Source organism: Anarrhichthys ocellatus, unplaced genomic scaffold (assembly GCF_004355925.1).
Source record: "Anarrhichthys ocellatus isolate YVR2014 unplaced genomic scaffold, GSC_Weel_1.0 scaffold204, whole genome shotgun sequence".
In the NCBI taxonomy this organism is placed as follows: domain Eukaryota; kingdom Metazoa; phylum Chordata; class Actinopteri; order Perciformes; family Anarhichadidae; genus Anarrhichthys; species Anarrhichthys ocellatus.
In genome coordinates, this window is record NW_022280234.1 from 138,651 (window position 1) to 155,085 (window position 16,435).

Below are 16,435 nucleotides of genomic sequence, written 5' to 3' on the forward strand. Positions count from 1 at the left end.
ACATTCTCTTATTTTACAAGTTTTGAGATTTTTTGAAAATACCTGCAGCTTAACTTCATTGATTAGTTGAACCTTGTTTTTTTTTTTTCCATTTCTTTTGCAAAAGTGACATGTCGTGGAGATTGCCACCCTATCGACCAGTACGTACAGAACTCTTTAATCATTTATTTTTCATGACACAACTTTGCATCCCAAAATAAGTGAGTTTGAGTGGACAGCCACAGTCTCTGAGGACACCAGTCGTTCCCTGTAGCTGTGTGGGCTGATCACCACTGATCTTTGTGAATTGGACCGTTTTTGCAGTGTAGGAAATGTTGCACTAAATATCTGTAATGGTAATATCTGCTTCTCACCACAGTAGGCGTTTCCCCCTTTGTGGGCGCTTAGAATGGTTTTTGGTTGTTTTGTCTTATTTGATTTAGCGACCCAAAGTCACGCAATCTATTTGTGGGTTTGCCACTCAGTGTGTGTGTGTGTGTGTGTGTGTGTGACTGGTTTTGAACTTATTTGCAAAAGATCTGAAAAATAGTGTTTTCCATAATGAAAAGATAAAAACATGCAAAAACATTTTAATTTGTAATCCAAATGACACATATACAAGGATTCAGGATATTAGCATGTCATTCTTCAGAGATCACAGCCAAAAGAACAAGAGAGAAAAATACAATCTGTACATATTTCAGTTTACAGTGAGGAGCCAGGTGGAGAGGACCAGAGGACACTAAGGCAAACCATCAGCAGACAGAAGAAACATTGCCTTTTTTTGTATTTAATCCACAGCAGAGTATCGAGAAGTATCGTTGCTACAAAACCAGGACCGATGTCTCTCTTTGTTAGCAATCGGCTGCATAAGTTACATCGTGATAAAAGCGAAAAACAAAAAACAGAAGGTATCTATCTAAAGTCTAGCATTACTGTACATGTCTTCTCACTAGTCTTGGAACACCAAACTGGTAAAAATATGCAGCTCTTTCATACAGCTCTGGTTTTGACCGACGTCTGCTTCCCATGAAGAGAAAGCAACACAACACTGTCAAAGGCTGGAAGTCTGCAGGGAGCAGTTCCTCCAGCCTCACACGCTGGAGCACTGCTCCTCTATACGATGCTGCAGTTCTTAAGAGAGCATGAAGGAACCCAAGAACCTTTGACCCATTTATTATCAACTCAATATCGTGACTTTGTGATAACAACAAATAACGTAGCGGCCCAAATTTTAAGATGGTATTTTTTTTATCCGGATATATAATATGAAATAATACATATTCAATGCAGCAGATGTTCTCATTGAATGAAAGTAAAGGTGTTCGTGGCCTTAATGCTGCTAGGCCAACAGCTTCCTACTAGTTCTTTTAATGTGTAATGAATTCTCTGGATGTCTGAACTGCAGAAACCGCTTCATTATGTGAAGAATGAACTGCACATGAACACATATTCAAACCAGATCACTTTACATCTTGAGCTGATGTTAATCTGGGTAAACCTTCCCAACAGGGAAGTGTTGCTCGTCTTCAAAGTCTTTCCAAAAAACGGTGCTGAAAGAAGGGCCGGTCTGGTAATAGGTCGGGTGGAAGTAAAGTCGATATGTTGGATACTGCATCTATTCTCAAAAACACCATCCATCTGAAATTAAAGGTGGAAAGAGTGAATACTACAACAGATTTAGCAACAGAAGATGTGTTTGTACAGTACATCACATGTGTACGTAGATATTCAGTTTCTCCTGTTCCATATCTTTTATACAAGTGGAACTTTTCATCTTTGATTTTATCCTCCTGGGACCATGAATATCCATGTAAAAGTCATGAAAATGTGGTCGGAAATTGACAAAATATCTTCCTCTATCATTTTGTTCACGACTGTCAGTTTATTGATCCGACCGTCGCTCTGCAAACAAAAGTGCTTCAAATGTTTTTAGATTTGAGTTTTTCTTCGTTGGGGTCTTGATTCTTTGTTGGTGTTTTTTGCTTTTCGTTTCCTTTCATCTGCACAAACACATGAATGGAAATTATACTTCATCACCGTCTCTCGCCACTTTGCTTCCCTGTGTTTTGTCGTCCTAGAAATGAGCTAAACTACATTCCATTCTAACTCCCCATTCATGAAAGCACAACAAGGACATAACCACAATATTTAAACTGAAAAAACATTCCCTGCTTGTAAAAACCTCCATTCAGAGAGAATGTTATTTAAATGCGTCATGGCGTTAAATGTCCTCGATTATCTAAGAGTGCTGAAAACAAGGGGAGGCAGCCATTCCTCACTGCAGTTCAATCTCTGTTCTCGGTTACTAATCAAAAGACAAACTGAATATGTAGATGGGATTCTGCTAACCTGTGATTGGGAGGCTGCTTGTCATTTCCTGCCTGAATCCGATGGAAAGAGAAAAAACTTCAACACCCAGAGCTGTACAAGTAAAGCCATGTTTCTGCTGGCAGGATCATCCGTCTCATAATACGCGTTGCCCTTTTATAGCGTCCATCCAGTGTGTCTCTGTGGAAATGACACGCACGCACGCACACACACACGCGCGCGCACGCACACGCACACACACACACGTGGCGAAGTGCTCCAGTCGCCGTCGCAAAAACACCGGGAGCTTTTAAAGCAACGCATAGAATCAAGACTGAACACAATCAAAAGAATGTACAAAAAGGCACATTTGACCCCAGTGCTCCTGTACTGTGAGATTCAAGTGTAAATGAGCGTCTGTAGCATGGCTGTTGTAGCTCTTAGCCGCCGTGGAGACAACCAGTCCCCTCTGAGCGCATTGCTCACACGTGTTAGCACAAGGACTAACACTCAGTGATGTCCATCAGCCTGAATTGCTAGGCCAGGAGTCCGAATGGTCCCTAGTATCATCGAACCGTCGTCAAGTGGGCAGCAGGTCTCTTTACAAGCTGAACCGTGGTGAAGCAGAAGTGCAGATCCAATACCCCCGTGCATTTACCCTCCGTAATCCTCGTTTCCTCAACCCCACCCGCCCCACCTGAGCCCTGGAGCAGCAAACGGTGGGGCGGGGGAGGGTGGTTGTTGCAGGCGGGGGTTGTGGGGGTGGGGCGCTAGTCATCCCCTCCGCCGTACAGGTCGGCCAGCTTGCGGAAGCGCGGCCCCCAGTCGCCGAGGTAGTCATAGTCCTGGTCGCCACAGCTCGAGGAGGAGTGCAGGGAGCTGAGGGAGCCGGCGTCAGAGCCACTGCCCTCGTAGTCGAACACCAGCAGGGAGTCGTAGGGGGGGGCGGTGGGGTCGTTGTCCGCTGCCTTCAGGCCCTGCAGAGAGAAATGGAGGACGGACAGGAAGGTGAGCAAAGACAAGTTTGGAAAATTGATGAGAGAATCTTTACTACGAGATGCCTTTCTTCTTTGCCCGAGGAAGTCTACTTTCCGGATGTTGATTTTTATTATTATTACTATCAGCAGCAGTTATCAAATAACAAAAAATACTAAAGTTAACTGTAATGTTTAATCTTTATTTAAGAAAATGAATATTGAGTTTTGCACACATCCTCTTATGCCCCAGAGATCCACTCAACAGATGTCTTTATGCAGCCCGACTGAAAAAGACGCGGCACACAAACAATATGGCCGCGTCGACAACGATGATGAACCTGCGCGCCCCGGGTAGCCCCCACTGCCTCGAGATGCAATGACGGTTATCAGCCCTGTTAAAGGAAGAGTTCAGACATGTGTGTGATTAACTCTGAGAGTCGTGTTAATCCGTCTGAGGGAGTGGAGCGCTTTGCAGAAGGTTTAAAGGTACTCAAAGGCATTCAAATACAGTTCTCTCACTGGGGCTGGACCCATGTATGGGGGCATTACTGCACTCTTATACATCACTATGTCAGTGTAGTCAGTTTTCTACATCAACTTTCTCAAACAGACACCTCCACTACACATTTATTAGACAGGTGTGTGAAGGTATAGGAGTGAAATATATACACTACTACATCTGTCACCTTTCATGTACAACTGAGTGTAACATTATGAGATGGGCAGAGAGGACAGCAGACGACTCCGGTAAGACCAGAGGCCTGTGCATTTATACAAACAGAGCTTGGTGCACGGACACTGCTGTAATGTAGAGTCACTGCTCTGCTAACCTGGAACATCTCATGGTTAAGTGTAGACCTTTCTATCTGCCCAGAGAGTTTACATCTACTAGTGTGACTGCAGCATATACCCCCCCGGTGCTAATGCTAAGCTTGCAATGAAGGAATGGCATGCTGCTATTAGCAAACTTCAGACTAAACCCCCGGAGGCAGCCTTTATTGTTGCGGGTGACTTCAACCACTCCAACCTGAAGTCTGTACTCCCCAAATTTTACCAACATGTCTCCAGCCCCACTAGAGGAGACAAGACCTTGGACCATGTTTACAACAATATGGCTAAGGCATACAAAGCCATTCTCCTCCCCAACCTGGGACAGTCGGAACATCTCTCATTGTTCCTACTCCCCAAGTACACACCACTCACCAAACGTGAGAAACCATCAGTGAGAACAGTTAAAGTGTGGCCAGAGGGAGCAGACTCTACACTACAGCACCGATTCCAACACATGGACTGGAGTATGTTTGCCAGTCAGGCCACCCTGGACTCTCACACGGACATAGACTCTTTTTCCTCCTCCATTCTGGACTACATCAGCACCAACATCAATAGTGTCACCTTCCTCAAACAGCTTACAACGTTCCCAAATCAGAAGGCGTGGATGAACAGAGAGGTCCGCCTACTGCTGAAGGCACATCACACCGCCAGGTGATGCGCAAGCCTACAGCTCATCCAGAGCCAACCTGAGGAGGGGCATCAAGAGGGCCAAGCACAGCCACAAGCTAAGGACTGAGGAGTACTTCAACAACAACTCCGACCCCCGACGCCTGTGGCAAGGCATCCAGGCCATTAAGGATTACAAACCCTCCAACACCACCCCCCCCAACCAGCTCCCTGATGAGCTTAACAACTTTTATGCTTGCTTTGACAGGGACAACCAGGAGGCGGCAATCAAGACTGTGCCCCACCACAGACCACTGCAGACCACCAGCCACTCACACTTTCCCCCACCGACGTGTGTGCTGCGCTGAGCAAGATTAGTGCACGTAAGGCTGCTGCCCTGATGGCATCCCCGGACGCGTGCTCAGGGCCTGTGCTGGCCAGCTGACTGAGGTCCTGACTGACATCTTCAACCTGTCACTGGCCCAAGCAGCTGTACCCACATGCTCCAAAACACTGCACTGCAGCTGCACTCACCCCATCATCATGAAGTGCTTCGAGAGGCTGGTCCTGGCTCATCTCAAAACATGCCTACCACCCACACTGGACCCCCTCCAATTCGCCTACCGCCAGAACAGGTGTACAGAGGACGCCAACTCCACAGCGTTTCACTCCTCCCTCTCCCACCTGGACAACAACATCACCTACGTGAGAATGCTGTTCATCGATTTCAGTTCAGCATTCAACACCATCACCCCCTCCAAACACGGTGACCATGGCATCAACACCTCCCTCTGCAGCTGGATACTGGATATCCTAACCAACAGACCCCAGTACACTGAACACTGGTGTTCCACAGGGCTGTGTGCTGAGTCCTCTCCTCTACTCCCTGTTCAACTATATACACAATACACGTATTCACATTAAACCGTTCGGTACGAGGCTTACGAACCGAACAATACGTTTGAATAATACTAGTGCATTTGGAAAATGCAGAAGCTTAAATTGTGGGAAATATAATGTTTTCTGGGCTCACATAGGAGACAACGGGCTGTGTGACCTCTGAACCCGGAACAAAAAAAAACAAAAAAACAAAAACAGCTGAGGCACCGCGTGTGTACTGGGAGGCTATGCTAACTAGCTTAACGGGAAAACAACAGCGGAACACGCATTCTGCTACACACTGGAGGGCCATTCAGATACTAGATGTAAAAAAACAAACGCAGTTGACTTAAAGACAAACTCCATCTTCCTTTCTTTGTTGACTAAGAGTTTAATCCCACGGTTAAATCCCAACTCACAAATCTGTTTCTCCTCCTTCAGCCATTGAGTGTTAAAAAACAAAGCTAGATAAAATAATAATAATCTACACCAAGCAAAATGCAAAAAATGTCATAATTTCTTCCATATCTTTCAATTTGAACTCTCACTACTCCGACTAAGCCTCTGATGGCTACTTTAAGTTTCGTTTCACAATAGTCACGTGCTCGCCCACTGACCAATCACAGCACACGCTGCACCTCACTGCAGAGCTGCACCTGAAAACTGAGCTGCACGTAATGCTGACGTACTTGTAGGCCAGCTAGCATGCTCTGACACGTCAAAGAATACGCCCAACATGTCAAACTAAAGATCTGATTGGTTGAAGACTATGACAATCAACAATATCGTCCCCATTCACTTAAACTGCACATGGATTCACTTGTGAGTCTGCAGGCCTCTGCCTCTGTTCTTACCTAGAGACACAGAGGTGAGATCTGATTGGATAAAAGCTCTACTTAAAACAAGCTGCACTGGAAGCAGAGCAACTGAGGAAGACAGGAGCTGTGCAATGAGAACATAAGATAATGGGGAAAATATTTATATAAATTATAATGCATGTAGTGTATTTAAGAAAAATGATTAAATTATAAAATAGCTCTAACTTTGTGATTGTGTTTAGGCCAACAGAGAAGGCCTTGCTGGCCCTGACGGCCCACCACTGGTGGAACGGAGGTTGAGCATCTCACCAGCTTTAGGTTTCTGGGTGTCCACATCTCAGAGGATCTCTCTTGGACCTTCAACACCTCGACCCTGATGAAGAAGGCACACCAACGTCTCTTCTTCCTGAGGAGACTGAAGAAAATCCACATGTCTCCTCTGATCCTGGTGAACTTCTACCGCTGCACCATCGAGAGCATCCTTACAAGCTGGATCACAGTTTGGTATGGCAACTGCTCTGTCTCAGACCGGAAAGCACTGCAGAGGGTGGTAAAAACCGCCCAACGCATCACCGGTACTCCACTCCCTGCCATCGAGACCGTCCACATCAAGCGCTGCCTGCGGAGGGCGCGCAGCATCGTCAGGGACACCTCACACCCCGGCCATAGACTGTTTACCCTCCTCCCCTCTGGGAGGCGCTATAGGAGTCTCTGTTCCAGGATCAGCAGGCTCAGGAACAGCTTCTTCTCCTCAGCTGTCACCTTACTAAACTCTGGACCACAGTGCTCCCCATCCCAGGTTACCCCTCCCCCCCACCACCATCAACCCACCCTCCCACACACAAACACACCAGATACCTTCCTCCAGTGACTATACATACTTACACCTTACTGTTTATACTGAATATACTGTATATCTTGCATTTCATATCCACTGTTCATACTGTTTATACTGTCTATATTGTTATATGTATCTGTTATTTATTTAGCACATTGCACTGCACCTTTACTGCTTCTTTTTACACTTCTGGTTAGATGCTGAAACTGCGTTTCGTTGTCCTCGTACTTGTACTCTGTGCAATGACAATAAAGTTGAATCTGAATCTGAATGAGATTCGATGGAAATAAACTTCCTGTTTCTAGGGTAAACTGAAATGCTGGCATGCATTTCAGCACATATACTTTGTCATTACCAGCCAACAGAGATGAGAGGGCAGAGAGATGGCTCACTCCTTAGCTACAAGTAGCTCCGGGAAGTCTTTTCTGTACCACTTTCCTGTTTGGGCAAGTGAGCTGCTAGATTTACAAGCCCAACGAGGCATTTTACTGTCGCTGGGGAAGCGGGCAATAGTCACTGTCAAGCCAGTCAGTCTACTGTTGGCGACCACACATCCCATGCGGATCATCTGGGGGCTCCATTTGCTGCTCGACAGCCCCTTATCGGCTGCTGAGGAGGGGGGAGACTGATAAAACCTTCGCACACAAAGCCTGCGTTTGAAGTGGGATAAAAGAGCATGCACATTCAGACCGCACGTTAATCCTCAGAGTGCAACGCTCATCACCCCTTAAACCAGAGGGCATTGTGTGAAATATTGGCGAAGCAGACCTGTCGCTCATTAAAAATGGACACTGCCTTGTTTGACACCGGAGCATTTCCACATGCCGGTGCAAGAACCAACCCTCTGGAGTATCTGTGATGCTGAGAAGAGCAGAATTCATGGTTGCGAAAGCTGTAAAACTACAACGATATCTACTGTAGTGCAGGATTTTAGTAGATTTTAATAGTAACTGTATCGTAAAGCAAAGGGTATTATAGAAACCTGTGTTCAGGCTTTGAGCAGTGTAAGATCCATTTGAAACCCCGGTCAATGACCCTTGTTGACCCATTCAGACCATATGAAAAGGAGCAGAGTTCACCTCCCCAACGATTCAAAGCGTCAACCTTTCAATCACAAGCCAGCCTGTCTGACCTTTGCGTTACCCTCTCGCCTACTTCAGCCCCTAGAGATCAGAATAAGGGTGAGCAAGATCCCTCTTGTTGAGCAGAAAGGTTGTGCTTATTTCTGTGTGTGTGGAGGGGTTGAGATGGACAAGGAGGGATTATGGAAGAGAGGATTTGGGTCAGGTTGGACAGATGCTGCCTCTATCTCCAGGAGGAGATTCAGCAGATTACCCGGCGTAGCCCAGACTTAAAGTCAAAACACTTTTTAGACATGCGTCATTTTTATTTAACTGGCAGAATAAAAACGTGTTGCCCAAACTAGAAGTCCAGAATGTTCAATCTGACAAGCAGCGGAGATGTTTTGTGGAACACCTCTTGTCGTCTGGCTGAAGACACTCCTGTCGCTGTGGAGCTCAATGGGAGGAGGGAATTACAGCTGAGAGGGAGAGGCATCAGCTTGTCATGTCTGTCGGATTAAGCCGTCTAGATCGGCTCGCCTTGTCTGACAGCTCCCGCTCATTATTCAGAGCTCTGCTCAGCAGATGTCTTTATGGCAGCCCGACTGAAAGAGATGCGGCACACAAACAATATGGGAGCAGCCCTGAAATGGGAGACGTCATCCACGCAGAGAGCGACGCGCACCGGGGCGATAACGTCGACAACGATGATGAACTTGCGCGCCCCGGGTAGCCCCCACTGCCTCGAGATGCAATGACGGTTATCAGCCCTGTTAAAGGAAGAGTTCAGACATGTGTGTGATTAACTCTGAGAGTCGTGTTAATCCGTCTGAGGGAGTGGAGCGCTTTGCAGAAGGTTTAAAGGTACTCAAAGGCATTCAAATACAGTTCTCTCACTGGGGCTGGACCCATGTATGGGGGCATTACTGCACTCTTATACATCACTATGTCAGTGTAGTCAGTTTTCTACATCAACTTTCTCAAACAGACACCTCCACGACACATTTATTAGACAGGTGTGTGAAGGTATAGGAGTGAAATATATACACTACTACATCTGTCATCTGTCATAATGTTACAACTGAGTGTAACATTATGAGATTCGGTGGAATTTGAGGAGGGATATTCCTCTGATATCGTCATTTCTTCAATTCACTGAGTCAAACCCACAAAAACAGATGGAGATAGGGGTCCGGTGGGAGGTATCCATGTGGATACCTCTCTCCTCGCCTTCGGACCACGTCTGCGTTCCAGTTGACTCGGAGGTCGGAGGCCCAGTTAGTTTTAACAGATCATTTCTTTGTGCGGAGAAGATACCTTTAAGAGATTGTTCCGAGTTATCTGGAACGCAGCACGAGGCCTGAATGCTCCTGTCTGACCGATGTTCACTACACTGTTCAGAACCTTCTTTGCTTTCAGATGTCTGTGGGCAAATATGACTCAACAGTATTTGATAAAAGGTTGATATATCAGGGTTTGGCTGCTCATAATATCGGAGTATCATCAACCAAAGTGCTGACACGACTGAACACTTTCACCGTCCTCCCAAGAAAAATGTTTTTGTTCAAAAGCCTGAATTTGTCCCACATTTAACTGTCTAGAGACCGTGTGACTTATGCCACTTGTCTCTCGGGAGAGAAGGCAGAAGCCACGTGTTGTTCCAGAGCCACAGACGTGGTGACTCGGAGGGTCTGTGAAGCATACGAGTTTGACACAGGACGGCCCGGTTCCTTTCCCGTTTGATGACGGTCAAACCTGGTTTCTTTTTTCTGTCTTGGTTCCACAACTGCACTCTCGACATGGTATCACCAAACAGACAAAGTTAGCAAGTAGCTGGTGAACATGCTAATGTTGCTGATATGTATGTGATGTGTGCTGTTTGCTAACAGGTTCATCTAGTTGATCTCATCGAGTCCCAACATGTTCTGTTTGGAACTTGTTCTGCTGCCCGACCGGCCAAAAGATCCATAAAAGCTTTCTCATGGATTCATTCTCGTCTGTATACCAGAGTCCGTTCTCAAATGTAACATTTGAAACTTTCTCTAAATAATCACAGATATTCACTTTTGTAAATCCACATGAACTACGCTTCACGTGAGCATAAAGTAGATCCACCGCACAGCACTAAAGAAAACACATCCACCTACTCCAGTTATTTCCTTCCTCCAAAACAGTGGTGAAGAACACCAGGAGCCAATGTACCAGGGGTGAGTTTTCATTAAAACTAAATTATGACTTCATGTGTTAACTGCACGAATCCTGAAAAATATATATTTTGGAGCCTGGCGAGGATTCCCTGTAGGCAGCCTGCCGGGCCTGTACAGTTATAGGAGAAACACTGCTCTACTAGCTGCCTGTTTGCAATTACATGTGCACCGACAAATATAGGAAATACCACACACTATATATATATATATATATATATATAAAAAGTATATATATATATATATATATACACACACACACATACACAGTAAGACAATGGAACACAATGACCAGAACGCTCCTTTTAAGGGGCCGTGGACGACCTGCAGACAGTCTGTGTGATTAACTGAATTTAATGGATTATCCTCTAATTATGGTAGCCAGGCTTCGGCCAGCTAATCCTGACTGTTAGCCAAGCTAATTAAGAATCACTCTGCCTCTCTCCGCCTCATTGTTTGTTAAACTAACTAGTGTTAGTGTGCACACTTGTATCACTGATACTTATGTATTCTTACATACCAGGGGAGCAACTGAGGCCAGACCTCAGTGTATTTTAAATCTGCTTTGTTGTTTGGATACAGCCATTGCGTTCTCTTTTAATCAGCAGCAATCTAGTTGAATGTTACAGCGCGTTAGTTCCTATACTTGGCAGCTCCAAATACTAGGTGTTAGAGCAAAAAATGGTATTATAAGTACAACTGTATTTCTTTGTGTGTACATTGGGTGGCGCTGTATTCCTGTCCTGGGCTCAGGTATATAGGTCCTGAAATCGCTGTGTTTGTCAGGTGTTTGACCCCGGAAGGGCAAAAGGTGTTGACCGCGATACGCTAATGTGGTGCATTTACTGTTGGTGGAAATAATGGATTTTTTATACGTTGTTCCACAACCAGGAGAATAAATGGGATATATATATTTAAACAAACGTCTCTGTGATGTATCGAATGCACCACACCTCACAGATAGTTTAGCATAGCCTACAACGAGCGCATCAACCAGGTTACTCCAGAGGGAACAACACCTCAGGAGCTTACAGCCAGCGGACTGGGCTTCTTTAACATTAGTCAAAACCTATACCAACGTTGGAACTTTGTGTGGAAAACATCGGCACGTTTGAGACGTAACGGAGGAGAATCCAGGAGGAGGGCTGCTCGGAGCTGTTCGGGTCTCTGGCAAGGTTGGAGGACGGAGCTACGGGGCTAATGCTAACGCGGCTGTGGTGCATCGGACCACCGGATCATCGCCCGGCGCCAAACGCACAGAGAGGTATGCGCAGCGCTACTCTGTTTATGGCCATTTACATTGTGTGCACACATAACTGGGCATAAACCCAATACATTGGTTGCCGAAGCCTGAGGACAAGAACAATATACTTTGCATTTGACATTTTGACTATTTATCATGGAGAGCCAATAGGCGGCGTTGGACGAAACTACTGGGGCTGGTGTGCTAACTGAGGGTAAACCCAGCACTATGACTGGTGGTGTTGAAACGCAAACCCGTGTAGTTAAGCTCACTGCAAAAGCACTTGCTAACAAATTAGAAATGTTGCAAAATGGTAGAAAAGTTAAACTAAATAAAGCAGCCACCATAAGAAAATCAATAAAATATTTATTGTCTGGGGATGATAAAACACAGGTATCAAATGTTCTTGGAGGATTGATTGAAGTGTGTGATGAAGCAAAATGCATGCATGAATCTCTGTTGGGTTTACTACCGTGTGATGAGAGGGAAAAACATGAAACATGGTTTAAAGCAAAAATGCTGTCTAATGATGAATGTATTGCTGCTACAAAACTGTGGGTTTCATCCAATGAAGATCCAATCTGTGTATGAAAATGGTAATGTTGAGGACGGTATTAATCCAAATGACAGTGTTTCTAATGCTGGTAGTAAACGTTGAAGTCAAAGGAGTAATAAAAGTGGTAACTCCAGTACCACGTCCTCTGCACGGATAAAGGTGGAGGCAAATAGAGCCGCACTTATCGCCCGCACGTCAGCTTTAAAAGAAAGACATGCGTTGCAGGAGCAACAGCTGAGGAGGAAAAGAGAGCAGCTTGATTTGGAAGCCGAACTAGCTGCTTTCAATGCTATGTTGGCAGTATATCAGGCCTCTGATCTGAAAAGTTGTTCTCAAGGTCCCTCAGATGGCATGGCTTCCTATTTCGAACGGGAGAAAAGGAAAAAGGAATCTGTCAACTGCTTAAACCCTATGGCAAAGGAATACAAACCGGAGGGAAAATCAAAGACACAAAACGACTTGACAGAATGGCCGTTACCACCTGATAAACCACGATCAACGGATGTGCGACCAAAGGAAACTGAGCAATGGGTTAAAGCTGCTTCGCAACATCAATGCAGCCCCAAGGAACAACAGCAGGAAAATAATATACTGGGAACGCATCAGTTTCAGTACCAATTGACGACGGCTCAGTCAGAGGAAGAAAGGCATTCTACAATCCACCATCAAATCAGTCTAAATCCGCCTGGAGATATACTTGCCATCATGCACAGGCAAAATGACATAACAGCAGCTCTGGTGCACCAGCAGCATTCATCATCACTGCCACCACGACAAATTCCCACATTTGAAGGGGACCCTCTCTAGTACAGAGCCTTTATCAAAGCCTTTGAACAAGGAGTAGAGAAAAAGGCAGGAAGAGCAGATTGTTTACACTATTTGGAACAATTTACAGGACAGCCAAAAGAACTGGTGCGCAGCTGCCAGCATATGGCTCCGGAGCGTGGCTATGCAGTGGCTAAGGGACTTCTACAGGAACACTTTGGAAATCAGTATAAAATTGCAGCTGCATACATGGAAAAGGCTTTGGCATGGCAAACAATAAAATCTGAGGATGGCAAAGCGCTTCAAGACTATGCTTTGTTCTTGCGTGGCTGCTGCAACATCATGGAGGAGCTCCAGTACATGCAGGAACTGGATATGCCTGTACACATGAGAGCCATTATATCAAAATTACCATTCAAAATGAGGGAGCAATGGAGGACCATAGCTCATGGCATTATAGAGACAACTGACCACAGAGCTCACTTTATGGACCTGGTCACATTCATTGAGCGTCGTGTCAGAATTCTTTCTGACCCTCTGTTTGGTGACATACAGGACCCATCAACTGGTGCAAGGACTTATGACAGGTTTAAATCCCAGCCCAGCAACAGAGTGAGGGGAAATATTGTTGCCACTACAGTAACCTCTATGGACTGGCCTGAGGCAGCTTGGGAACCAACATCAGATACAGGGAAGGCCGAAAAGGCTGGATGCCTGTGCTGTGCCCATAATCACCCATTGGAGGAGTGCAAACAGTTCAAAGGAAGGAAGCACAAGGAAAACATTTACTTTCTGAGGGAACAGGGAGCTTGCTTTGCATGCTTGTGTGTTGGTCACATGAGCCGGGACTGCGAAAGGCGCTTTTCTTGCGAGGTTTGTGGTAAAAATCATCCCACCGTGCTTCATATCAAAAGGCAAATAACAGCTTTGGAACAGTTAAAGGAACCATCTACTGACCAGCCAACTTCACTGAAAACATGTGGACATACAGGGGCTGGTAAGGACCGTTGTGTTCTATCGATTCTCCCTGTAAAGGTGAAATCTGCAAAAGGAAATCACATTATCAAAACGTATGCCTTCCTGGATCCTGGTAGTTCAGCTACATTCTGCTCAGAACATCTAATGCAGAAACTGAATATTACAGGCAAAATAACCAACTTCTTGCTGCAGACAATGGGGCAGGAAGCGGTTGTTCCAGCGTACACCTTGAGTGGTTTGGAGATATCTGGTCTGGACAGTGATGGTTTTTATACTTTACCAGATGTTCTAACCCAGAGGAACATGCCAGTCACTGCTGATAACATGGTGAGTCCTGAAGAACTGACTAACTTGCCGTATTTGTCAAAAATACACATCCCAAGCATAAAGGCAAGCATGGACCTTTTGATTGGAACTGATGCTCCCAAGATATTGGAACCTTGGGAGGTCATCAACAGCCGTGGAAATGGCCCGTACGCTATCAGGACAGTGCTAGGATGGGTTGTTAGTGGTCCGCTGAATGGAAACAGTGGTGCTTTAGGGGCAGAGACTTCCTCTGCTACGGTGAACAGGATAACTATTTGCAAACTGGAACAAATGCTGACCAATCAGTACAATCACGAATTCAATGAAAAGGCTGAGGAAAAGGAAATGTCCAGAGAAGACCTCAAGTTTCTGGAAACCATGGAGCGCTCATCAGTACTTCAGGATGGGAAATATTGTTTGAAGTTGCCCTTCAGGAACCAAGAGGTCTATCTGCCCAATAACTTCGCTGTGGCTAAACAAAGGATTCAGGGTTTGAGAAAAAGATTTCTTAACAATAAGTATTTACACCAGGAGTATGCAGGGTACATGAATACGCTCATCAGTAAGGCCTATGCAGAGCAAGTGCCTCCGCAAGAACTGCATTGCGGGAAAGGGAAGGTGTGGTACATTCCCCATCATGGCGTTCACCATCCAAAGAAGGGATCCCTCCGAGTGGTGTTCGACTGTGGAGCCACGTTCCAAGGAGCATCATTGAATAGCGAACTCTTGCAGGGTCCTAACCTCACAAGCTCACTCCTTGCCGTTCTTACTCGTTTCAGACGGGAACCTGTTGCATTCATGGGTGACATTCAAGCCATGTTCCACCAGGTGAAGGTGGCTGAAGAGGACAGAGATTTTCTTCGTTTTCTCTGGTGGCCAGATGGAGATGTCACGAAGGACCTGGTTGAATATAGAATGACTGTACACCTCTTTAGGGCTGTCATCACCCAGTTGTGCAAGCTATGCATTGAGAAAAACTGCTGAGGATAACCAGTCTGAGTTTGCGACTGAAGTATCACAATATGTCAAGCAGAATTTCTACGTGGATGACTGTTTGAAGAGCTCAGCTACTGAAGGAGAAGCTATCCGGATGATAAGAGATCTCATTGCTCTGTGTCGAAAGGGGGGCTTTAACTTGGAAAAATGGATCAGCAGTAGTCGTGTTGTTTTGCAAGCCATTGCAGAGGATCAAAGGGCCAAGGACTTAAGGGAGTTGGATTTGGACCGAGACAAGCTTCCAGTGGAAAGAGCTCTGGGTCTGCAGTGGTGTGTGGAGACTGACTCTTTCAGATTCAAGATGGAGTTAAAACAACAGTCTCACACCAGACGTGGTATGCTGTCAGTTACCAGCTCAGTGTATGATCCTTTTGGGGTTCCTGGCACCAGTCACTTTGCTGGCCAAAATTATGCAGCAAGAACTCTGTAGGAGAGGATGTGGCTGGGATGATGCTTTACCACAAGACATCTTACACCCATGGAAAAAGTGGTTGGAGGATTTGGATCTGCTGGCTGCATTCAACGTGGACAGGTGCGTTAAGTCAATGGATTTTGGAGAGGTCAGACAAGCCCAACTACATCACTTTGCTGATGCCAGCACAGATGGGTACGGAACTGTAACATACATCCGGATATTAAATCAGGAAAACCGCATCCAGGTCACCTTTTTGCTCGGCAAAGCCAGAGTGACACCACTGAAGGCTGTAACTATTCCTCGACTCGAGTTGTCAGCAGCCGTCCTGCTGTCAGAGTGGACTTGATGTTAAAGGCAGAGTTGAATTTCCAGTTGGAGGATTCAGTGTTTTGGACTGACAGCACTGCAGTGTTGAAGTACCTTAACAATGAGGACAGGCGCTTTCACAGGTTTGTGGCCAACAGAATCTCGACCATCAGAGAAGCATCTGAGCCCTCACAGTGGAGACATGTCAGTTCCAAGGACAATCCAGCTGACGATGCGTCAAGGGGAATGAAGGTCTCAGACTTTCTGAAGAATAGCAGGTGGCTTGAAGGTCCTGCATTTCTTTGGAAGCAGGAGGAAGACTGGCCTAAAATTGTGTTGGAAGTGTCCGTGGACTCGGATGACC

General features: G+C 45.8%; 1 protein-coding gene across 1 annotated transcript in view; it reads right to left on the bottom strand.

Annotated features, from left to right (window-relative positions):
* Positions 1 to 553: 553 nt before the first annotated feature.
* Positions 554 to 16,435, bottom strand: part of LOC116400779 (cadherin-2-like) — a gene marked incomplete at its 5' end in the record, with an annotated part of 54,419 nt that continues 38,537 nt past the window's right edge. The window contains 1 exon segment of the mRNA XM_031878812.1: positions 554 to 3,266. Within this exon segment, the coding sequence (XP_031734672.1) occupies positions 3,060 to 3,266 (207 nt within the window).